Below are 23,567 nucleotides of genomic sequence, written 5' to 3' on the forward strand. Positions count from 1 at the left end.
TAGGGAGACCTCACCTTTTTATGGCTGCATAGTATTCCATGGTAAAGAAATGTACCACATTTTCTTTATCCACTTCACTGTTGATGGGCATTTATCCACTTCACTGTTGATGGGAATTTAGGTTGAATCCATGTCTTTGCTATTGAAGTCACACTTTTTAATCAAGTTATTTAACTTTCCTGTGTTCATTTATGTGTTATATACCAGGACATTTTTATTTCTATGGTTTTAATGCCACCTAATATGATTATCAATGTGTCATTCTCCATAAATCATTGTGTTATACATGTTAAATGATTAGGTATTAAGTGTATAGGTATAAATCACTTAGAATAATGACTAACACATCGTATGAACTAAATAAGTACTGATTCATCTGATTCATCAAATTTCCATTATTCATACCATTTATTATTTATTAAGTGGTGTAGTATTTGTTCTTATCAACATTTGCTTTTCTGTCCTATCTAAATATTAATGAAACAGTGGAGGTGGGCTCAGTGTGCTGTCTTGAGATAATCCAAAGTCAAATGGCATGTTTCACTGGTTTCCTTTAGATTCAATAACTCATTTGACTCACACAATAAAAATGAGTATTAAGTATATCAGCTATCCTTATATTTGTCATGCTACAACAGAGAAAACTCTGGGTCACCGGGCACCATGGCTCACGCCTGTAATCCCAGCACTTTGGGAGGCCAAGGCAGGTGGATTGCCTGAGCTCAGGAGTTTGAGACTAGCCTGGGCAACATGGTGAAACCCCGTCTCTACTAAAGTACAAAAAATTAGCCGGGTATGGCAGCATGCACCTGTAGTCCCAGCTACTCGGGAGGCTGAGGCAGGAGAATTGCTAGAACCCAGGAGGCGGCGGTTACAGTGAGCCAAGATCATGCCACTGCACTCCAGACTAGATGACAGAGCAAGATTTTGTCTCTTAAAAAGAAAAGAAAAGAAAACTCTTGGTCATTCACTGATGACACCAAAGCCCTACCCTCATAAATCATCCATGTCGACTGCCCAGAAAACCTAAAAACATGGAAACAATGGAATACTACAAATTCAGAATAAATATCTCATTAGGAACAAATTATCAAGGTAAACCCGAGATGAAATAGGATAAATACACATATCATAGTAAAAAGATTTAATTAATTTAAAAATATACAAAGTTGCAGAGAGAAAAGCAAATGTTTTTGAACCAATTATGAGAGACAGTCACAGGAGTGATTCCCACTTTTATGAATTGACACATTCTTTAGGAGAAACCACATCTAATTTTGGACCTTGGTTCATAGCAGGTTCTATATGAACCAACAAGTTCATATCCTGGAGAACTACTCAGTGCACAGGATTTTGTTTCCTGCTGGTACCTTTTTTTTCTGAGACAGGGTCTCACTCTGTCTCCCAGGCTGGAGTGCAATGGCACCATCTGGGCTCACTGAAGCCTCGACTTCCCGGGTTCAAGAAGGAAAATTGCTCCCACCTCAGCCTCCTGAGTAGCTGGAGTGCTGCCGCCACCACATCCAGCTCATTTTTCTTTTTTTTTTTTTGAGACGGAGTCTCGCTCTGTCGCCCAGGCTGGAGTGCAGTGGCGCGATCTTGGCTCACTGCAAGCTCCGCCTCCTGGGTTCATGCCATTCTCCTGCCTCAGCCTCCCGAGTAGCTGGGACTACAGGTGCCCGCCACCACGCCCAGCTAATTTTTTTTTTTTTTTTTAGTAGAGATGGGGTTTCACCATGTTAGCCAGGATGATCTCAATCTCCTGACCTCTTGATCCGCCCACCTCGGCCTTCCAAAGTGCTGGGATTGTTGTATTTTTTGTAGAGATGGGGTTTCACTGCGTTTCCCAGGCTGGTCTCAAACTCCTGGACTCAAGTGATCCTCCCGCTTCAGCCTTCCAACATAATTTTGTCTTTCATAGGTTACTCCAAAAATTCTATAATGCTAGTAGATTTCAATGAAATCTACCCGTGAAGTGAAGACTTCAGTGAAGCGAGGCCTCCAGCCTGCCCATTCCCCTGTACCCAGCCAATGGTGGTGCCCACCTTGAGAACAGTGAGGTAGGGCATGCTGTCCACCCTGTACCCAGCCAGGGGTGGTGCCCACCTTGAGAACAGTGAGGTAGGGCGTGCTGTCCACCCTGTACCCAGCCAGGGTTGGTGCCCACCTTGAGAACAGTGAGGTACGGTGTGCTGTCCACCCCGTACCCAGCCAACAGTGGTGCCTACCTTGAGAACAGTGAGGTAGGGCGTGCTGTTCACCCTGCACCCAGCCAACGGTGGTGCCCACCTTGAGAACAGTGAGGTAGGGCATGCTGTCCACCCTGTGCCCAGCCAGTGGTGGTGCCCACCTTGAGAACAGTGAGGTAGGGCATGCTGTCCACCCAGTACCCAGCCAATGGTGGTGCCCACCTTGAGAACAGTGAGGTAGTGTGTGCTGTCCAGGCCCGCCTTGCTGCCATTCACCTCCATGTGCTAAGGTGCTGTACACCTGCCATGGAGCTGCACCTCGCTGCCTAGCAGAAGGCGCTGGTGAGGAGAACACATTGAGGGGGCCCAGCTGGGCTTAGGGCTACCTCACTTCATGCTCCCTGCCTGAAGGCCACAGCCCACACACAGCCTGTCCAGCACGTAAGTTTGCTGGATGCTGCTGAGCTTGTTCTTCATGACATGGGTGGAAAACAGCAGTCTGAAGGCACCGCACTCTTTATAACCAGACTCTACTGCCGGTGCCTCGGCTGCAAGTGGAAGGGCGAGAGAGGATGGCAGCCCTGCCCCCACCACCCTCCAGGCCCACCTCGATGCTCGCGTGTGATGCTTTCCACAGAACTTCTTCTGGCTCTTCAGCCAGATGGAGGGAGTAGAGTTGCCCATGGTCAGGCATCAGAAGCAAATGGTGTTGGTGTCTGGCACCACAAGCTGGTTCCTGTCCACCCGCTGGAGCTGAGTCCAGTGGGGTCCCTGCTGGCAGAGTGCACGGGAAGGCCATAGCCAAGGTGGGGAGCAGAGGCCCGTCTGACCCGACGCCCTTCCAACCTTGCCCTCGCCTGCAATCTTGGTTTTTCCTCCTGTGTAGGGAGTGTTGGCCTTTCAAAGACCCCTGCCGAAGTAGACGAGGTTCCCAGGAGCCCCGACGTCATGTTCCCCCATCTCAGGCTTTCTCAGAGCTGGGCCATGTGTCCCCTCCCTTCTGCTTCCTCCAACTGGCAGCTCCTGCTGAGAGGTCCAGGGTGCTCCACCTTGGCCTTGAGGCCTTCAGGTCGTAAGGGCATCTGCCAGTGGAGTATGGCAGTATGCCCAGGGAAGCACACTGAGGCAGGCCCACCAGGAGAAGGCCCAGGACTCAGCTGGGTGCATGAACCGGGACAGACCTTGAGGCCTTCAGGTCATAAGGGCATCTGCCAGCAGAGTACCCACCTGCCCAAGGAAGTACACTGAGGCAGGCCCACCAGGAGAAGGCCCAGGACCCAGCTGGGTGCATGAACCGGCACAGGCCTTGGGAACAGTTTACCAGAAGGGGAAATCCGGCTGCCTGGAGAACTGGGAGCCTCAGAGATGGCTGGGCAGCGATGGCCCACTAGAATCTGCGCCCCTAGGCCTCCCTCTGTAGAGCTCCAGGGCTTGGTGGGTACCGGGGGAGGATGGCATCCAGGAGGCCCCGCCTCTGCCCCCTTCTGGTGTCCAGGGCTGCTGCAGCCTCTACCCTCAGCCCAACGGTTTTCTCCTTCCTAAGGACTGGTTTGGGGGCAGCCTTCCTGCCAAGACTCTTGGAAATGCTGAACTGTCATCCCCCAGGAGGGGGCACCAGGGGCCCAGGAGGAAGATAACCCCTCCCCATGATGACCTTGCTGTCACCTGCCCACAGGGACACGCCCCCTCCCCTTGATGACCTTGCTGTCACCCAACCACAGGGACATATGCCCACCTCTCAGGGGATGACGCCAAGGCACTGGTGAGCACAGTGTGGACAGATGCTGGGAAGAGGCACCTCCTAGAGCTCTGAGCTGCCCTCCCAGGCTTCCCGGGATAGGGGGCAGAGACCCCAGGAGACAGTCAGAGCCTAGAAAACTGCACCAGGGGCTCTTTCTCAGGACCGGGCACCCACAGTGACTCAACAATGCTGTCCACGGCCAGACAGTGCCTTCTGAAATGCTGCTGTCCCAGGACCCTCACAGCCCAAGCTCACATGGGATGAAAATGCCTAATTCCTACCTGGGATGGTCAGGTAGGCGGGGGCAAGCAGGGACTCAGGGCGAGAGTACCAGAGTATGTGGTCAGGAGTAGGGGCCATGGGGACAGCACAGCCAAAAGAATTCTCATCCTATCCCAGGATCCACTGCTGTCCTGGCCTCTGGCCCCCTGGGGTGCCTGCATCACAGTTGACCGTCTCACTGACAGAGAGAGATCCCTGGGCTTCCCCCGACTTCCTTCTCCCAGGCTGGCTGCTCCTCACCTCCTCGCGTGCTCCACTCCAGCGGGCATGGGGGCTCAGCCCACACACCATTGGTCCCCAGGTTGTGTGACTGCCCCCCCACCGTGTCCATCCCAGGATGACACTCACTCGCATGTGCACGTCTCTTGGCTTCTCCAAACCAAGTCCCAGTTCCCCACCCAGGCCATCTACAGCTGAGCAATGTGCACCAGCCTCTGTTCCAAGCCAGAACCCCTGGGCATTGTCCACCTGATTGCTGTCTCACACCCACAGCCATCTGCTGGGAAACCCAAACCCTGCTGGCACTAATCTACAGCCCCGCATAGACACCCTGCCCGCACTGGGCTGTGGCAGTCATCTACTGGTGCCCTTACCGCCTGGGTCCATTCACCCCATTGCAGCCGCCTGAGCTCTGCTGTACCCACATCTGCAGGGGTCCACCTCACCCAGAGTCAACACCAAAGTACCCACAGGCCAGCCCTGGCCTCCTCCTTGCTCCTGGAGCCCTCAGAGCCCTGTGCCTCAGTCTCCCCATCTGCAGCATGGGTGTCCCCTCCCACCCCCCGCCTGCTACCCAGAGCCCAGGGCCAGGCATACAGACTCATCTAGGTGGCCCAGCTCTTTCTCTACCCTGAGGTGACTTAGGGAGGTCATGCCCCAGGCCTCAGTCCCTCACCTGCCTGTTGAGGCCTGGGCTTGCTGGGTAGGAGCAGGCCTCACCCCCGGCCAGCCTGTGTCTTAGCCTCATCCTCCCATCTTCCTCACCTCCTGAGGATAGGGCAGCTGCAGTGCAGGAGAGGGTGCGAGTGGGCGGGCACGCCCCAGTGCCTGCTGCTTCTCAGCCCAGAGAAGGGACTTTCACCCCAAGGGCTCAGTCTCTGACTCGCCCCAGGAGGACCCTAGGCGCCCCTCACAGATGGAAATGGGGTCCCTTAGGCAGCACCTCCTGGGAGTCCTCTCCTCTCCACCAATGACAAGCAAGACCTTCAGGGTAGGGTTGTGGCAGCCACACCTCCAGAGACCCCTTGGCTGCTCCTGGACCACACAGCTGCTCAGGGAACTTTAACCTCTGGCCCCCTCCACGCAGCCTGGTATGACCCCTGCAGGCACTCACCTGTCACTCGCACACAGAAGGGCACAGTACACACAACCTGGGTGAGCCGCTGCCAGCAGCTATTGGCCTCAGCGTTCTCTCGAAGGCATTGAGCACCAGCAGCCACCGCTGCTGAACATCAGGATGCAGTTCAGGACACCAGCCCTGCCCCAACCTTGACCCAGACAGGGGGTGTCATGGGACCACTGCTGGGTGGGTGGCAGCTCAGCTGCAAGGTGTCCCCATTGGTTAAGAGTAAATATTCCTACTGGCCAGAATCAGGCACTGGGATCTCTGCCAGTGAGACGGTCAACTGTGATGCAGGGACCCCAAAACCTGGCACTCCAGGACTCAACACCCCCATAGGGAGGCCCCGTGGCACCCCCACCTTACAGGCACACCAGCAGAGGCCACTGGAGCCCTGAGTGAGGAAGGAGCCAGCCCAGAGCCTGGGGTCTCAGCAGACAGTGCTCAAAACCAGGCATGGGCTGGAAACTCCCTAAAGAGCCGAGGGTCAATATTTTCAACTTTGTCAATGCATCCGTCTCAAGGACGGGGCCCTGCAGTTGCAGCGTGACCGCAGCCTTCCACAGACAACATGTAAATGAACAGGCAAGGCTACACTCCCAGAAAACTTTACTATGGACATGGAAACTTCTAATTGGAAAGTGTCATAAAGTGTTCTTCTTTTGATATTTTTTTTCCCATCACACACATCAGAGAACAAAACTGCTGTGCCAGGACAGGGCGAAAATGTTCCCCTCCTGCTGTGGGTCCCACAGCACCTGCTCCTGCCAGCACCCCCACCCCACAAGGTGCTGACCCAACCAGGGTGCCACATGCCAAGAACCGCCCAAAGGCTGTGGCAACCTGGAAGTGCTGTTCAGCGCCCGGGCATGTTTCCCGGTCACAGTCTCCCTGACTTTGCTGGTCACTGGCCCTGTGCCTCAGTTTTTCCCACTGTGGCAAAAGGTGATCTCAGCCCGAAGGCAGGAGGGTCTGACAGTAGAGGGCGGAGATATTTCCTGTCCTGGGTCTCCTGCCCAGAGATCACTGTTCATCAGGCCACGGCTAGGCCAGTCTGCTGGGGGAACTGTGTTCCCTGTCCCCTGCCTTGGGAGTCTAGTGGCCAGATCCAGGTTGCTACAGTTAAGAGCCCCCAGTGTATTGGGGGAAGCCAAGGGGGGAGGGGGTGGGGATGGAGGTGGAATGATGCTCCATCAAAAGGGCCCTGGGGTGGGTACCAGAGAACAAGCATCAAATTGAGGCCCTTTTCTGAAGCTGGCTGCCCAAGGAATTTGCGTTTTGGAGTAAGATGAGAACATGGGGTCAGGGAAGAAAGCATTTTGGTTTTGGAAATGCGCAAAGTTCTCTGAGGCTCTCTGAGGTCCAGATGTTTCGCTAGGTATGTGCTTTAAAAGGGGCTAGGAGGAGTGGGGGTGCCCAGAAGGGACAATGCAGCCAGGGGCCAAGGTCTGGCCTGCCTGCCTCCCCACCTGCAGGCATTCCAGAGTTTCATAACAAAGTCAGAAAGATGTGCAGCCAAGGAGGGCTAATGAGAGTTTATTTGGATTGTCCAGTTTAATCGTCAAAACACCCCTGACATACGGCTCCTTCCTGGCAGGTGAGGAAACTGAGGTTCGAGTAGGGCATCCAGAGCTGGGGCGGGCAGTTGGCAGCCTGCAGCCCCTGAGGTCCTGGCAGATCTTCCCTGGCCCCCAGCCAGGCACGCAGCACTCCAGCTCATTCACCTGCCAATCACCTGTCCCGGACTCAGGCCGGCGGGGCCTCCCGCCCTCCCGCCAGCCCCCTTGCTCATCGCTGGGGCCTCCCTGCGAGGCTGTCAGCGGCCGAGGTGGGGGTCCTTGCCGGGGTGAGGAGCCGATTGTCCACCGGATCAGGCCCCCTGCAGCAGCCCGCCTGGAACCCGAGCATGGCCGGGCGGGGAAGGGGCAGCGGCGCCGGAATTGCTCCGCCCAGCTAAGGCCGGGGCCGTGGCTCCTGTGCAAGATGGGCCTGTGCACCCTCCAGCCCCTGGGCCCTCCTGGAAAATCCTTCACATCCTGCGGGACCTGGACCGCCAGCGGCCTCCCAAGCCTGGGCCATTTGCCCCGTCGCCTCCGCCTGGCATTCGACTTCTTAGAACCCCGGGCACGAGGGCAGCGTGGGGGCAGTGGTGGCTGTCAGTCCATGCGGGCCGCCGAGAGGACGCGCCCACCCCACCCTCCAAACGCCGTCCTCCTGCTTCAGCCAAAGCCGTCCCAGAGATGGGCCCAGGGACGCGGCTGCAGAGGCCACTTCCGGTCACTCCCCGCTGCGGCCTCGCGCTCCGGGGTGGCCCCGCGGCTCCAGGAGCCGCACCCTCCGCTGCGCCAGCTCCGACCGCAGTCTTCGGGAGCAGAAGCAGCGCCGCGCGGGCCCCGACCCCACACCCTCCCCCCGGCGCCTCCGCCTGCAGGACCCCGGCCCTCCCCGGGCTCGCTGGGTCCCTCCTCCCCGGCCGCGCCCCGCACCACGCGCGGTGCCTACGAGCTCCAAGGCGGCGCCAGCCAAGACGGTCCCGGCCAAGCGGCGGTGGGTGCGACCCCCACCACGGGCCCCGGCACCGGCGGGGAGGGCGCGCTCCTAGGCTGCGGGAGCGGACGGACCCCTCCGACTCCGGCCACCTGGCGCCGCCGCCTCCTCCCCGCCGAAGTCCCTCCCGGGGCAGCCGCCGCCAACTTTCCGGAGCGGGAGCGACTGTGAACCCGAGTCCTCCCGGCGCCCCGGGCCCTTCGCGCGCCTGCCCGTCCCCGTAACCCGGCCCTGCGCCCGCCCGGGACCCACTAGTGCGGCCGAGCGACCCGGCGTGACCGCGGGACCCACAGGGCGCCCCTGCCCCGCGGCTCTCTCCACCCCCGCGCGCTGGGGCTGCGGCGCCGTGTCTGGCGCGAGGCTGGGGGCCGAGGGTGTGTAGTCGGGGGAAACAGCCGGTCCTAAGTGGCCCTTTGGCCGGGCGCGGGGGCTCACGCCTGTAATCCCAACCATTTGGGAGACTGAAGCGGGAGGAGCGCTTCACTCCAGGAGTTCGAGACCTGGTGGGGAAACCAGCCCCACGCCACCCGGCGGGTACCCCGAGTCCACCCGGCGGGTGCCCCGAGTGCAGCGGGGACAAAGGATTTAGAAAGAGAATAACAGTTTAACAGGCGGGTCCAGGGGACCAGAGCGTCGGAGGCTTGCTCACGGCCCCGAGCTCTCGGCCTCCACCCAATTTATTGGTTTACAAGCTCTTTGTTCTTAGGGCAAATGGGAGGGGTAAGAAGGGATGAGGAAAAGGATTAATCAATGAAGGAGAACTCGTGACTCATTTAATAAGATGTATAGCAGTGGCGGTTTCTGTGAATTTCCTCTACCAAAGGCGTGTGTCTAAACTATTGAAGATCTTTAACTTATCCGGACTGAAATGGGTGGGAGCGGGTTTCAGGAGGAGCCAAGATGTTTGATTATACTCCACTGCTTCGAGGGAGTGTTATCTCCGCCAGCACCTGTGGCATGCATAAAGACATGAAGGCAAAAAGGAGACTTTTCTCCTCAGAGGCCGCCCATGGCTTCCCCATGGATGTCTCACGCAGGGGGGACCAACTCATCTGGCATTCCAGAAACTCTCTTTCCCACATGTCCCCCTTTTTTTGTCTCTATTAATTTTTTTTTTTTTTTTTTTTTTTGAGACGGAGTCTCCCTCTGTCGCCCAGGCTGGAGTGCAGTGGCGCGATCTCGGTTCACTGCAAGCTCCGCCTCCCGGGTTCACCCCATTCTCCTGCCTCAGCCTCCCGAGTAGCTGGGACTACAGGCGCCTGCAACCACACCTGGCTAATTTTTTGTAATTTTAGTAGAGACGGGGTTTCACCATGTTAGCCAGGATGGTCTCGATCTCCTCAACTTGCGATCCGTCCGCCTCAGCCTCCCAAAGTGCTGGGATTACAGGCGTGAGCCACTGCGCCCGACTCTATTAATTTTTTTTTATTAATAACCGCCATTGCTATTTCGTTCACTGTGTCTGGCTTCTCTACCAAGGCGCCGTCGGCATCTGTAGACTAAAAATAAACAGCATAAACAGACACAAACCAAAATAAAATTTGCAATTATTGATCCACCTATGGTTTTAATCCACTTTAAAGGATTAGTGTTAGAAAGGCCATCAGCGGCTCCAGTAAGAATATCAGCTCCAGGCAACAGGCTGAGATGAGCCTGAGATGCCTCAAAAAGCTGTTTTTTCGGTTTAGCAATATCTAATGTTAAATTATCTTCTTTTCCTTGTAGGTGACGTCTAATCATCTCCCAATCGTGTTCAGTGGCATTATAAGAGCTAGGAGTAATACAAAAGTCAGAAGTATTCCAATCACATTGCATTTGAATTCTATGCTCCTAGCTCATTATCCGATCTCCCATCCAAATTACTGTTTGACGGAGATCATTAATTTGATTTGCCAATTTTTGATCTATTTGGCTTTGGGAATTCCAAAGCTTAGAATAATTTTTCTGCCAACTACCCACAAAGTCCGCAGTTTGAATAGAAGAGCGCAAAGCAACACTAGCAAGGCCCAGGACCACAGCTATTAAAGTAAATAGGAATCTCTTTGATCTATTAAGTATTTCTTTTAGTACTTCAGTGATAATATGTATGGAGGGACAGGCCTCCCAAGGTCTATTGAGGAAAACAGGTATCCAAACTCCTTCTTGGGCCCTAACCAGTAAAATGCTATTATCTTTATTAAAGGCAGAAATAATGCAGGTAAAAAGACGACAGTTGAGGCATGATATGGTTTGAGAGTCAGGTAAGATATTAATTTTTCCCACTGCCAACATAAAAGGAGGTTTAACACAACTCTGCAATGGGACCATCTGATTAGAGGTCACGGCTACAACAAATCGAAGTTTTTTACTATGGGTCTCTGTTTTACATTCTGCTTTCCAAATCTGAATTGGGCTTTGAGTCGTCATTAATTTCCACAATTCTGGATGTTCTGGGCTTATAATTGGATCAATAATTTTTGGGCTTGGAGGAGCCATACCGTTCTCCTCCCACTTAATAGGGTAATTTGTTTCAATTCTTCTATGTAATTTTGGTGCATTATCTGGGTAGTCGTTTGCAAAATAGTCTCTCTACAATCTTCACTCTGTCCAATACAATTTACTGCAAATTGTCCCCTAGGGGCCCAATCAATGATGATTCCATAGGAATTATTTTGTAGTACAGCAGCACTGTTTGCAATATAATCTTCCCAGGTTAGCACCTCTAGCTTTTCTGACCATTTAATAACAGGAGGTTCTTATTAGGTTTAAATTTATTAATCTGGCGATGTGTCACAACATAGCCATGCTCAAGGTATTTAATAGTGTCCAAAGATTGAAATGTTCTTCCACTGATTGCATGAATAAAGGCTTTTGATCCGTTATGTGCAGGAACATAAACCATCCAACTTTGTGTATCATAATTTAAAAATCCTGCTGCTGGCCCCAGGCAGATGGCAGGAAAGCGATAACCAATAGAAACATTCGTTAACATTCCTTCCTCCTCTGGATGAGCAGGACCTCAGTTATCTGTTGGTCCAGGCATCCAGACACTGTCATGAACATAAACCTCCACGGGGGCGTCTAACCATGTAACGGGCCTAATCGGTGGTGGGAATGGAATGTAGGCAGAATAGGTGTAATTTCGATCTGCCTCTGCTACAGGAAGACTCACCACCAAGGAGATTACCGCCATCATAGCTACCATTAGATTACTGGTGGTCAGCGGCTTGTTCTGAGACCTCAGGTTCTCTTCTGCAATGTGAGCCAGTCTCTTCATCTGCCCCCAGGTCGGTGGAGTTGCTTGGGGAGTTTTACTGGTTTCCATCTGCTCAACAGAGATGTTCATCTGAGCCGTCTGACAAACTGGGGGCGCAGAGACATTCTGAGGTCTTTTCCTCTTCCTTGGACTCTGTCTCATGGCACAGCTTAAGATGTCTTGTGGGTACCCAGACAGGAAGCTGATTCTCTCCTGGTGAGATACAAGCAAATCCTCAACCTCAACAAGACCCACTGGGGCCTTTTGTTTGGGCCAGTTTTTTGGCCATTGATAAAGAGCTATGATCGACACATCTGCTCCTGTGTTGACCAGACCCTCAAACTGTTTTCCTTGAATGGTGACCATACAAATAGGTCTATTGTCAGAGACTTGATTTACCCAATAGGCAGCCTTGCCTGCTGAATTTGTGCTTCCAAATCCTCCTATTCTTTTTTCTGAGCTTTCTCCTAACATAACATACGGCAAAAGCAACAGTTGAGCTATTCTGTCACGTGGATTAGCACTCCAGGGAACAGTGGAGGAGATAACAATTTGAATTTCTCCGTAGCAATCAGAGTCCACTACTCCGGTATGTACTTGAATTCCCTTTAAGTTGGACCTTCCCAGTATAAGTCCCACCGTGCCGTTTGGCAGTGGGCCATAAACTCCCATTGGGACCTTCCTGGACTGTGGCTGACTTTCCAAAGTGGGGAAGAGGGTGGTTGAAACCTGCCTCAATCCATTTGGGAACACTCCATTTGGAGTCAGGGATGTCCCGTCCTGAATTGGGAATGCCCCGTTTTGAATTGGGGCCCGGTCCTGAGTTTTGCCTTTTTTGCCTCTTTGTACACTCTCTTTTTGTATGTCCTATCTGTCCACAATTATAGCAAGACCCGGGGAACACTCATGTGTTTTTTGTTACCCTTAGTCCAGCCATTGCCTGAGCAAGGAAGCTGGCCTTATATAAGTGCCCCCCAATGCCATCACAGGCTTTAATGTATTCACTTAAAGCTTTTTCCTCATTTAGATCTGCCTTTCCTTTAATAGGTCTAATTGCTGCCTGGCAGTCTGTATTAGCATTTTCATCAGCAAGCAGCTGAACGATCACTTTCCTGGCATGAAGATCTGAAATAGCCTTTTGAGCCGCATCTTACAAACGGGCAATAAAATCTGGATAAGGCTCCCTTGGACCCTGTCGAACTGAGTTAAAAGACGGATAAGTAGTACCAGGGTTGTGAATTTTTTCCCAGGCTCTTAGGCATATAGTTCTGACCTGATCAACAACCTCATCACCCATTACCATTCTGTTGATTTAGAGTACCCCATGTGATTCCAAGCAATTGATCAGATGTGATATTAACGGGACGTTGGGCTTGAGCATTTCTGCGTGCCTGATTTGTTGCTTCATCTGTCCACCAGGTTTTAAATTGGAGAAATTCAGAGGGGGACAGAATGGATTGGGCTAGTGCCTCCCAATCCATAGGTATTAAACGCCTGTTATAAGCCACAGATTGTAATAAGGAATGAACATAAGGAGAATTTGGCCCATATTGTCCAATTGCTTGCTTTAAGTATTTTAATATTTTAAAAGGAAGTGGCTGCCAGCATGCTTGAGCATGTTCTCTGGGCTCCTCAACTGGGGAATTAATTACCAGAAACTGCAAAGCATCCAAATCCCCCATTTCTCATGCCTGGCGAATGGATGACGGGATTGTCCCCGTGCCATAATTTGTATTTGGACCGGCTCGCAGCATTCCTCTACCACAATTAACAGGTGGTAGAGGATCATTCCCTGATCGTAATTGGCTGTTAGGCGAGCCTGAAGCTTCCCTTCGCCATAGTTATTGGCGGGGCCTGCAACAATGGGAGCGGCAAGCCGCGTCTCAGGCTCCAGTTCCAAAAATTCGTAGGGCTGAGCCGGGGGTGGCCATTCCAGACCTTCCCCTAAAGGCGAAGTAGGTGGCACTGTTTCTTTTATAAGTTTTTGGAGATTAGCATATATACCTTCCCGTTTCTCGCCCTTCTTAAAACTAGACTGTGATGGTTGACTTTGCTGATAATTAGACTCCTGATTATTAAAGTTTTCTACGGCATCCTGAAACTCCTCCTCCTCCTCCTCAGTGTGGAAGGGCTCCAGTGCTGTTTTAATTGCAGACCACGCAGACCAAGCAAGAAGGGAATATCGTGGCCCTCTTGTTGTGCTCGTTTTAAGTCTGATCCGACCTTGTCCCAGTCTTTTACATTCATGGTTCCATATTCCGGGAACCAAAGAGAATACTTTTTTACCAGATAGAACAAAGATGGGAGATTTTGGGTACTCACAATTACCCCTCCGCGGCGCAGTAACTGCCGGACAAGGCTTCAGTAATTAGCAAACTTACTCTCAGCCTGACCCGTATTTTCCGGAGGTTACTCTGGAGTTTTCTGAGCGCCCTACTTACCTGTAGAGCTTGAAGTGAAAACGTACTCGGGCGTCCTTTGTCGGTCATCCTCCACTTTCCACTCTCTGGCATTCCTGCACTGGATTATTTGTAGAGATTACGGGGAGCCCGGCGTTCGGCACCAGAGACCAGCCTGGGCAACCGAGGGAGACCCCATTTCTACGAAAAAAAAAAAAAAAAATTAGGCAGGCATGGTGTCCAGTGCCTGTAATCCCAGCTACTCCATGAGAGATCGGACAAAACCTGGGACCAGAGACTGATTTTCTTCTAAAATGCTTTCTCCAAAATATTTTTAAAAGAAAAGGGGGAAATTGGAAAGGAAAATGTTTTGGGCCCCCCAGATCACTAAGCTAAAGGAGAAAGTCAATCTGGAAACTGCTTAGGGCAAACCTGCCTCCCATTCTATTCAGAGTCATCCCCTGCTCACTGAGATGAATGCATATCTTATTGCCTCCTTTGGAAAGGCTAATCAGAAACTCAAAAGAATGCAACCGTTTGTCTCTCACCTACCTATGACCTGGAAGCCCCCTCCTGGCTTCGAGTTGACCCGCTTTTGCTTCAGGTTGTCCCGGATCAAACCAGTGTTCATCTTACATATGTTGATTGATGTCTCCTGTTTCCCTAAAATGTATAAAGCTGTCAGATACAGTCAGTTTCTCTTCCAAGGTTTGGCATGTTAACGTTCTTGTTTTTTTGTTTTCGAACTCAACTTTCTTGTTCTCCATGCCTCCTTGCCCTTAGTTACTGTAAACAACCTTCCCGTCAGTTCTAATCAATAACTCACATCTGTTCCCTTGGTTACCTGCTCTGCACCCATTTCTCGCTTGGAAACCGCACGTCCCACCATTGTAACTCACATCCCCCTTCCCCCTTCCTTATTTGGGAAAATATTCACAAATAGCCAACCGGGTCAGTTTAGATCGTGCGGTCTGACCCTAGCCCATGCCAGAGGTAGGGACTGCGTTAGGAATAAAAACCCCTGCTTTCCTCTGTTCAGTGTGCTCTTGCGATCGTGATTGATGCGAGCAGCAGCACGCTTCTGCAGAAGTAAATTGCGTTGCTGAGAAAACTTTCGCTTGAGTGCTGGTTTCACTTTGCGGCACCGAGCATTTCTCTCCAACAAAACCAAGCTGTGCTCTGACCACCTTGGGCACATGTCATCAGGACATCCTGAGGCTGTGTCATGCACATACATCCCCAACCTTGGCAAAATAAACTTTCTAAATACTCTTATCCCCAAATGCTCAGGGAGACTGATTTGAATAATCATAAAACTCCAAGCCTGCACTCCAGCCTGGGAGACAGAGCAAGATTCTGTTTCAAAAAAATAAAATAAAATAAAAAAACTCCGGTCTCCCGCACAGCGGACACTGCGTGAATTACTCTTTCTCTATTGCTATTCCCTTGTCTTGAGAAATCGGCTCTGTCTAGGTAGCGGGCAAGGTGAACTCCCTGGGCAGTTACAGAACTGTCATTATATTGCTTCCAATTTTATATATATATATAAAAGGCACAAATAGCTATAACTTGTATACAGGTTAAATGTGAATGTCCTTCTTGCATGGTCGGATCCCAGCGCAGGAAGGACGCACCGCCTACAAACCGCTAGGCCAAAAGCGGTCATTCTGACCTCATCCAGCCTCACGTGAGATCGCAATCTCCTGTCACTCAGGGCCTGAGGGGGCGGGGCCTGAAGCCCCATCCAATCAGGGACGCCGCCGGAAAGGAGAGGGCGGCTTCCGGGATCTGCCTGGCGGGTGCTTTGTCTCTCCTTCGCCGGAGCCGGCTCTTCCTGTTAATCTCCGCTGCTAGTTCTTGGCTCTGGGAGGCCCAGGTGGCTCTGCAGCAGCCTCTGCCACCCTGTGACCTGCGAGTATTGGGACATCCCTAGCTGACGCCAGGACACGCGGGAAGCCGAGGAATGGTGAGTGGACTGCGCCTGGCTTCCCGAAGTGGAGAAGAGGGCTGGTTGAAACCTGCTGTGGCGCGACTCGGGCCTCCACGCCATCGGCTCCGGAACCTGCGGACCGAGTCGCCGCGGCGTAGCCGGGGCTCAGTCCTCTTCTGTTCAGGGCCGGGCCGGGCGGGGCGGGCAGCGGAACCCCTGCATCCTGTCTGTACCTGCGGGCGCCACTTCCGCCGGCCGGAGCCCTGTCGGGAACCCCGCGCCTCCCCCACCCAGGTAGTGTGACCACGGGAGGGTGATGCGGGAGAGCCCCGACTCGGTGTCTCGGTGTGCGGGGTTCCAGCATGGGAGGAGCTGTGGTTCGTGGGGCTTCCAGTCCCACCTTTCTTCCCCTAAAATTAACCCGAGGCTTTGTTAAAACGTTAAACGGTGTGTTTGAGCAAACGGCGATTCATAAACCAGGTACCGCAGTCATGGTTTGTGGTTTGGGGTCCACAGAAGGGGCGTAAATGAGAGGCGTTGATAAGGTTAATGAGGAAGCAAACCATATTCTTTTTTTTTTTTTTTTTTTTTTTGAGACGGAATCTCGCCCTGTCGCTAGGCTGGAGTGCAATGATGCAGTCTCACTCGTTGCAACCTCTGACTCCCGGGTTCAAGCGATTCTCCTGCCTCAGCCTCCCGAGTAGTTGGGATTACAGGCGCCCGCCACCACGCCCAGCTAATTTTTGTATTTTTAGTAGAGACAGGGTTTCGCCATGTTGGCTAGGTTGGTCTCGAACTGCTGACCTTAAGTGATCCGCCCGTCTCGGCCTCCTGAAGCGCTGAGATTACAGGCGTGAGCCACTGCGCTCGGCCAAAATGCTTTTCTGTTTACAAACATTTTACATGAGAGGAAAGCGGAGAATAAACCATCTGACACTCTACTGTAAAAAAATCTTTGTGCCTCTCTTCATCTTTCCTAAGTGTGCATATTACCAAAATGTCTTTAGGTTGATGTCCCCCTGTGAAAACTTTACAGGGTGTTGTGTCCTCAGCCCTTGGTCTGCTTGCTCATCTCTCTGCTAATACTGTGCTGTCCTGAATATTTTTGGTTGAAAATCTTAAAAGTATGTTAGGCAAGACATAACTCTTTTTTTAGATGACTAAAAATCATTAGACATTTGTCATTTTTACTAGGTATGAAAAAGTAGTTTTTCTTGCCTAAAAAAGCCTGATTTGGGAATTTGTGTGATTTCACAGGAATAGCATCTGGAAGTGGTGACATTAATGTCATTTTAAAAAACATGTGCCATATTTCCTCTTATTCCATTCTGCCTTGACATTGTGCAATAGAAATTTAAAAATTGTATTAGTATTGTTAAATATCAATTATTGGTTTTATTTACTACTCAATTAAATTTAATAAGCCTATTCTCTCTTGGTGTAATCACATGGAATGGGCTCAACTCCCCAATTAACAAGTGACAGCACATGTAAAATTTTGTCCACCAGGGAAACTCATTAAACACTTAGTGTTCAGACTGTGTTTTGGTGTCTGGTTCCCTAAGCACCACTGCAGTGACACAAAATAATAGACCTTTAGCAGAAAAAGTTTTGGCAAATATATTGCATAAACCATTTAGATGCAGTGAGTCATTCTTATTACTTAGGTTGGTGGAATCCCTTTCAAAATGTAAGTTACTAATACAAACAAAGATTGAACTTTGTGAGCGGGCATTTTTAAGAATAAGTAGTCTTAGGACTGATATTATTAACTCACTTATGCACATCAGGTAGGACTTTATTATGGCAGATACTAGAAATGTACGAAGTGAAATTAAGAGGTAACCTAGCAGCACATCTTACTCCCTGGATTCTCTAATGAGATGGGTATTTCCACTTTGCTGTTGCCTTTTTGAATAGTTCAATTCTAGCATTAGTACTGCTGTGTGGGAGGGAGTATGTGTGAACAGAGTAAGAGTTGTGACAATCAAGTCATAGAATAAATGCTTGGAAATTATCAAATCATGTAAACAGCTTATGAATTGAGTATAGATTCCCAGTGCTGTCAGTCTCACCCATCCTTCTATCCACATGTGTGGAATGTTCTAGGACTCGGTGGCTTTTGAGGATGTGGCTGTGAACTTTACCCAGGAGGAATGGGCTTTGCTAGATTCTTCTCAGAAGAATCTCTACAGAGAAGTGATGCAGGAAACCTGCAGGAACCTGGCTTCTGTAGGTAAGAATGACAACACATTTCACTTAATTACAGAAGTCTTTCCCTATCATCAGTGCTATTTATGATTTGGAATGTGGCAAGGGAATGATTTGGTGAATAAATCAGGCATGGGCACTGTGTACAATGAACATTAAATCTAGTAATGTTTCTACAGTTTGTAATAATTCATGATAATTTTATGGGTCTGCATTTTAGGAAGCCAATGGAAAGACCAGAATATTGAAGATCACTTCAAAAAACCTGGGAAAGATATAAGGTAATTTGCACTGAGCAGAGGAAATAAAGTCCTCTGAAGGAATCTTAGCATGTCATGAACTTAAAAACAAGCAATCAAAACAAATAAGAGTCAGTTGAAATTTATTTATTTTTAGAAAAATTTCACCCAAAATGTAACGTACTTCAATGTAGCAGTCAGTGTTTGCAAAACAGTTTACTTGAAAATAGTACTACAAAACTGTGTATATGAATATTACTATTTTGGTCATAGCCATGCAGGTGGTAGCTGTGTTTTCAGTAGTAACCCATTTACTTTCAAATAATTCAGTCATGGCAAAAAAAAAAAAAAAGCATTTTCCCTGATATTGGTAGCAGTGTAAGTCCAAGACCTATTAATAAGTAGAAAGTTATTAATAAACCAACCAATAATAATGTGCTTGTCATTTTTTTTACAGAAATCATATCGTACAGAGACTGTGTGAAAGCAAAGAAGGTGGTCAGTATGGAGAAGTTGTCAGCCAAATTCCAAATCTTGATCTGAACGAGAACATTTCTACTGGATTAAAACAATGTGAATGCAGTATTTGTGGAAAAGTCTTTGTACGTCATTCCCTCCTTAATAGGCATATCCTAGCTCACTCAGGATACAAACCATATGGAGAGAAGCAATATAAATGTGAACAGTGTGGGAAATTCTTCGTTTCTGTTCCAGGTGTTAGAAGACACATGATAACGCACAGTGGCAATCCAGCTTATAAATGTACGATATGTGGGAAAGCTTTTTATTTTCTCAATTCAGTTGAAAGACATCAGAGAACTCACACAGGAGAAAAACCCTATAAATGTAAACAATGTGGTAAAGCGTTCACTGTTTCCGGTTCTTGTCTAATACATGAACGAACTCACACTGGAGAGAAACCCTACGAATGTAAGGAATGTGGGAAAGCATTCAGATTTTCTTGTTCTTTTAAGACACATGAAAGGACTCACACTGGAGAAAGACCCTATAAATGTACCAAATGTGATAAAGCCTTCAGCTGTTCCACTTCCCTTCGTTACCATGGAAGCATTCATACTGGAGAGAGACCCTATGAGTGTAAACAATGTGGCAAAGCCTTTAGTCGTTTGAGTTCCCTTTGTAACCATAGAAGTACTCATACCGGAGAGAAACCCTATGAATGTAAACAATGTGATCAAGCCTTTAGTCGCCTCAGTTCCCTTCACCTCCACGAAAGAATTCATACTGGAGAGAAACCCTATGAATGTAAGAAGTGCGGTAAAGCCTACACTCGTTCCAGTCACCTTACTCGCCATGAAAGAAGTCATGATATAGAGGCTGGGTGTAGTGACTCACGCCTGTAATCCCAGCACTTTGGGAGGCCAAGGCGTGTGGATTGCTTGAGTCCAGGAGTTCATAACCAGCCTGGATTAAAACAATGTGAAACAACCTGGGCAACATGGTGAAACCCTGTCTTTACAAAAAATAAAATAATGCCGGGCACGGTGGCTCACGCCTGTAATCCCAGCACTTTGGGAGGCCGAGGCGGGTGGATCACGAGGTCAGGAGATCGAGACCATCCTGGCCAACACGGTGAAACCCCGTCTCTACTAAAAATACAAAAAATTAGCTGGGCGTGGTGGCAGGCGCCTGTGGTCCCAGCTACCCGGGAGGCTGAGGCAGGAGAATGGCATGAACCCGGGAGGCGGAACTTGCAGTGAGCCGAGATCGCACCACTGCACTTCAGCCTGGGTGACAGAGTGAGACTCCGTCTCAAAAAATAAGATAAAATAAAATAAAATAATAATTAGCTGGGCATGGTGGCACATTGCAGTTGTCTTAGTTGTTTTTCAAGGACATGAAAAGCCGTGTGCAGCAGGCGGGGAAGCCCTGTGCATGCGGATCACGAGGTCGGGAGATTGAGACCATCCTGGCCAACATGGTGAAACCTCGTCTCTACTAAAAACACAAAAATTAGCTGGGTGTGGTGGCGTATGCTTGTAATCCCAGCTACTCAGGAGGCTGAGGCAGGAGAATCGTTTGAACCAGGGAGTTGGAGGTTGCAGTTAGCTGAGATGGCACCACTGCACTCCAGCCTGGTGACAGAGTGAGACTCCATCTCAAAAAAGCCCTATGCGGCTGGGCATGGTGGCTCACGCCTGTAATCCCAGCACTTTGGGAGGCCAAGGTGGGTGGATCACAAGGTCAAGAGATCAAGACCATCCTGACCAACATGGTGAAACCCTGTCTCTACTAAAAATACAAAAATTAGCTGGGTGTGGTGGCGGGTGTCTGTAGTCCCAGCTACTCAGGAGGCTGAGGCAGGAGAATCACTTGAACCCAGGAGGCAGAGGTTGCAGTGAGCTGAAATTGTGCCACTGCACTCCAGCCTGGCAGCAGAGTGAGACTCCGTCTCAAAAAAAGGCCTTATGCGTGTAAGAAATGTGGTAAAGCATTTACTCTTTCCCATTCCCTCATAAACATGAAAGAGCTCACACTTCAGAAAACCTTAAGAATGTAGGAAATGTGGTCAAGCCTTCAGATTTTCCTATTTTGAAGATTTGGGAGGACTCAGAGTGGAGAAGAGCCTTTTAAATTTAAATTTGTGTTAAGGCCTTCAGTTGTTTTAGTTCCGTTTGAAGACATCAACTCATTCCTGAGAAAAACCCTATGAATGTCCAGAATGTGGGAATGTTTCATTTGTCTCATATCTGCTCAAGGACATGTGAAAACGCACACTGCAGCTGGACCTTGTAAATACAAAAATGTACACGGGATTATAACTAATATTTAGAAACTGCAAGAATATTTTCAGTTTTAACATTTATGTGAAAAGTCGTGAAAACTCCCACTGGAAAGAAGTTCTATAAGTGAAGTTTTTCTAATTTGGAAAGCCTGATGCAAATTAATTATCGTGCGGTGCTTGAAAAAAATGTACATGTATGAAATGTTACACAAGTTACAAGTATATTGTTTTCATCAGTGGCTCATTCTTAAAGAGTCTTGAGTATGCATTTCACCTTATTTTGCAGGAAAACCTTGAGGTGAGAGTTCTGTAAATGCTTTTTAAGCAGTACTTGAATTTCATAGTAATGATACTTTCTTCAGTTTGTTGGTAGAATTTTTGTTCATTTGATAATGTGCTGGATTCATGGTTGAATTTTGATGTTTTTCTAATATGTAGGTAAGTTTAATTTTTTTATTTTATTATTTTTTTTTGAGATGGAGTCTCACTCTGTTGCCCAGGCTGGAGTGCAGTGGTGCGGTCTTGGCTCACTGCAACCTCTGCCTCCTGGGTTTAAGCAATTCTCCTGCCTCAGCCTCCCGAGTAGCTGGGATTACAGGCGCCCACCACTATGTCCAGCTAATTTTTTGTATTTTTAGTAGAGACAGGGTTTCACCATGTTGGCTAGGCTGGTCTTGAACTCCTGACCTCATGATTTGCCCCCCTCAGCCTCCCAAAGTGCTGGGATTACAGGCATGAGCCACTGTGCCCAGCGGAGTAAGTTTAATTTGTATGTATTGTTCTGTGATTAATGGACCAGTGAATAATGATTGCTAATTGTTGCGATTTTCTTACTGGCCTCACTTGGCAAATTTTGGTTATCCCTTGTCCATTATACACATTCCACCTTTTTTTATTAAAGGGAAAACTACTCTTGGTGTAAAGATGTTTATTTTTTGCTAATAATGAGTTGGTATTAATTCTTAAGTACATAAAGTTTATCATAGAGTATCATCTCGTGAGTTCTTTGCATTTGTTGCCCTTTATTCTTTATTATTTCTGTCTGTTATTTGGATAGTTGACTTTGAATGAAGGAGAGAGAACTGTGATAGGACAATATGTTGTAACCAGTCTGAGGGAGGAAGCATTCAGTCTCACAGTCACATGTGATAGCGTTGGGTTTTTCATCAATGCCTTTGGTACTGTATATAGTATTACACCGTTACGGTATTATAGTTTGTGTATTTTACAGTATTACAGTCTTACCAGTCAGTGTCACATGATTCAGTTCCCTACCAGCCAACAGACAAACCAATCACATACTCCTGTAGGAACAAAGGAACATCCTCACTTTTTTAATGCTATACCACTCTCTGCTCCCAAGTTAATCCCTGTTTGGGCCTGTGGGAGCTTACACCATCCTCCTGTATGTAATTAATAACTGATGTTTAGTTTATCTGTTTAGTAATAGATGTCATGTGTTTAACGGTACCAGTAGACATAGGGTGCTAATTCCTTCCTCACCAATGGGGTGCATGAGACGCTATTGAAACAATTGGCAACACAAATGGAATGGACCAGCCCTCATGCAGGACACCTGCTCAACTTTATCTACCTGCTGTCGGCTGACTGGTTCCGTAACACATCAGAAGTCACCTGGGTCAGAACCATGAGCTGACGATGGGCCTTCACTTTGGTCTGCACAGTGTTTTGTTGTCTTCAGGTGTTGTCATCTACTCCCCCACTAAAATGCTCTCATCTCCTAGACGTGAATGTTTAATTGCACCCCAGCATGACATTTGGCCTGTGCTTAGCAGGCAGTTTAATGCACAAAAGCACAGCACATAAACAAGCCAACACCTAAATCCTAATTAGCAAGAATCAGGCTCTATCTCTGTGTCACTGCATCTGCTCTGGTCACCATCACTGTATGCTTAGGGCAGCCACGTGAACATTAATTATTGTACACTCCCAAGACTAGTTACTGTTATGCAGGCAGAAGTAGTTTCTTCTGCTGCTGCTCCCCTTGCTGTTGTCCCATACACCCTCCTGGTGAGGTGTACGTCTGTGGTGCCTCATGATTCAGGCGCTGATGAGTAAAGAAAATGGGAAGAAATAGTTTGATATTAGCCCCTGCCAAAGCATATGAAGAAGCATCTCAGCCGCTTTCATTGAAAAATTCCTAGCCAGTGTGTGGGCTTTTCTTATCACTGCTGCTTATCAGCATGTCAGAAGTCTAATCTTCAGACTGCAAGGCTTGATGGCCTTAGACATAATGGCCTTACTGCATGTGGAGCTAACCCCAGGAAGACTGAGTGGCACTCTCTGGAGGATTAGGTGGTTTCCTCTAATGTGGGTTGATGGGTTCCTGAACTCTTTCCTTTGACCATGCAGATAGTCTACACTGCCAGTGATCATGTGCTGCAACTCTATATACGCAGAAACTCAAAATATTCTGAAACAGTTTCCATTGAAAGGAAAGAGAAAAGCAGTCAGATGCCATGCTTCGGTCGAGAAAACTAGTAGATGGCTCACAAGAACACTCTATCGCTACTGTCTGTGCCTCTGTCACAACAAATATCCTGATCCTTCAGTTTTAAGGGTGCAGGGCAGTTTTCCAGGTAGTCTCAGACTGACACAGTTTTCCTCCCTTTCTTACTGGTAGTTCTCACGATAACTGTACAATATGCTGAGAATGCAATATCCTGATAATCAGTTGACATTGGCCAG

General features: G+C 49.1%; 2 protein-coding genes and 1 non-coding gene across 4 annotated transcripts; 2 read left to right on the plus strand and 1 right to left on the minus strand.

The window, feature by feature from the left end:
- The first annotated feature begins 7,079 nt into the window (after positions 1–7,079).
- LINC02897 (long intergenic non-protein coding RNA 2897) lies at positions 7,080–8,412 on the plus strand. The gene has a single exon (XR_008620129.2). It is a non-coding gene; the product is annotated as a long intergenic non-protein coding RNA 2897 (transcript).
- Positions 8,413–10,517: 2,105 nt separating this feature from the next.
- On the minus strand, positions 10,518–14,274 carry LOC117977716 (endogenous retrovirus group K member 19 Env polyprotein). Its single transcript, XM_034950323.3, has 2 exons — positions 13,775–14,274; positions 10,518–11,546 (listed from the first exon to the last, which is right to left on the minus strand). The coding sequence occupies exons 1-2, from the start codon at positions 13,844–13,846 to the stop codon at positions 11,097–11,099; spliced, it is 522 nt and encodes a 173-aa protein (XP_034806214.1). The 5' UTR covers positions 13,847–14,274; the 3' UTR covers positions 10,518–11,096.
- Positions 14,275–14,321: 47 nt separating this feature from the next.
- On the plus strand, positions 14,322–21,851 carry ZNF669 (zinc finger protein 669). Of its 2 annotated transcripts, none has more exons than XM_008968303.6 (4): positions 14,322–15,956; positions 17,772–17,898; positions 18,094–18,154; positions 18,570–21,851. In XM_008968303.6, the coding sequence occupies exons 1-4, from the start codon at positions 15,696–15,698 to the stop codon at positions 19,474–19,476; spliced, it is 1,356 nt and encodes a 451-aa protein (XP_008966551.1). In that variant the 5' UTR covers positions 14,322–15,695; the 3' UTR covers positions 19,477–21,851. The 2 variants fall into 2 exon arrangements, with proteins under 2 accessions (XP_008966551.1, XP_008966554.1); XM_008968306.5 differs by having other exon boundaries at positions 14,333–15,698.
- Positions 21,852–23,567: the final 1,716 nt, after the last annotated feature.

The sequence above is a fragment of the Pan paniscus genome, chromosome 1 (assembly GCF_029289425.2).
Source record: "Pan paniscus chromosome 1, NHGRI_mPanPan1-v2.0_pri, whole genome shotgun sequence".
NCBI classification, from domain to species: Eukaryota; Metazoa; Chordata; class Mammalia; order Primates; family Hominidae; genus Pan; species Pan paniscus.

Coding starts and splice junctions, on each gene's coding strand:
- ZNF669 (XM_008968303.6), top strand. CDS start 15,696: ATGGTGAGTGGACTGCGCCTGGCTTCCCGAAGTGGAGAAGAGGGCTGG. Junction 15,957..17,771: donor CCCGCGCCTCCCCCACCCAG/GTAGTGTGACCA, acceptor GGAATGTTCTAG/GACTCGGTGGCTTTTGAGGA. Junction 17,899..18,093: donor CAGGAACCTGGCTTCTGTAG/GTAAGAATGACA, acceptor TCTGCATTTTAG/GAAGCCAATGGAAAGACCAG.
- LOC117977716 (XM_034950323.3), bottom strand. CDS start 13,846: ATGCCAGAGAGTGGAAAGTGGAGGATGACCGACAAAGGACGCCCGAGT. Junction 11,547..13,774: donor TTTCACTTCAAGCTCTACAG/GTAAGTAGGGCG, acceptor GTATCTCACCAG/GAGAGAATCAGCTTCCTGTC.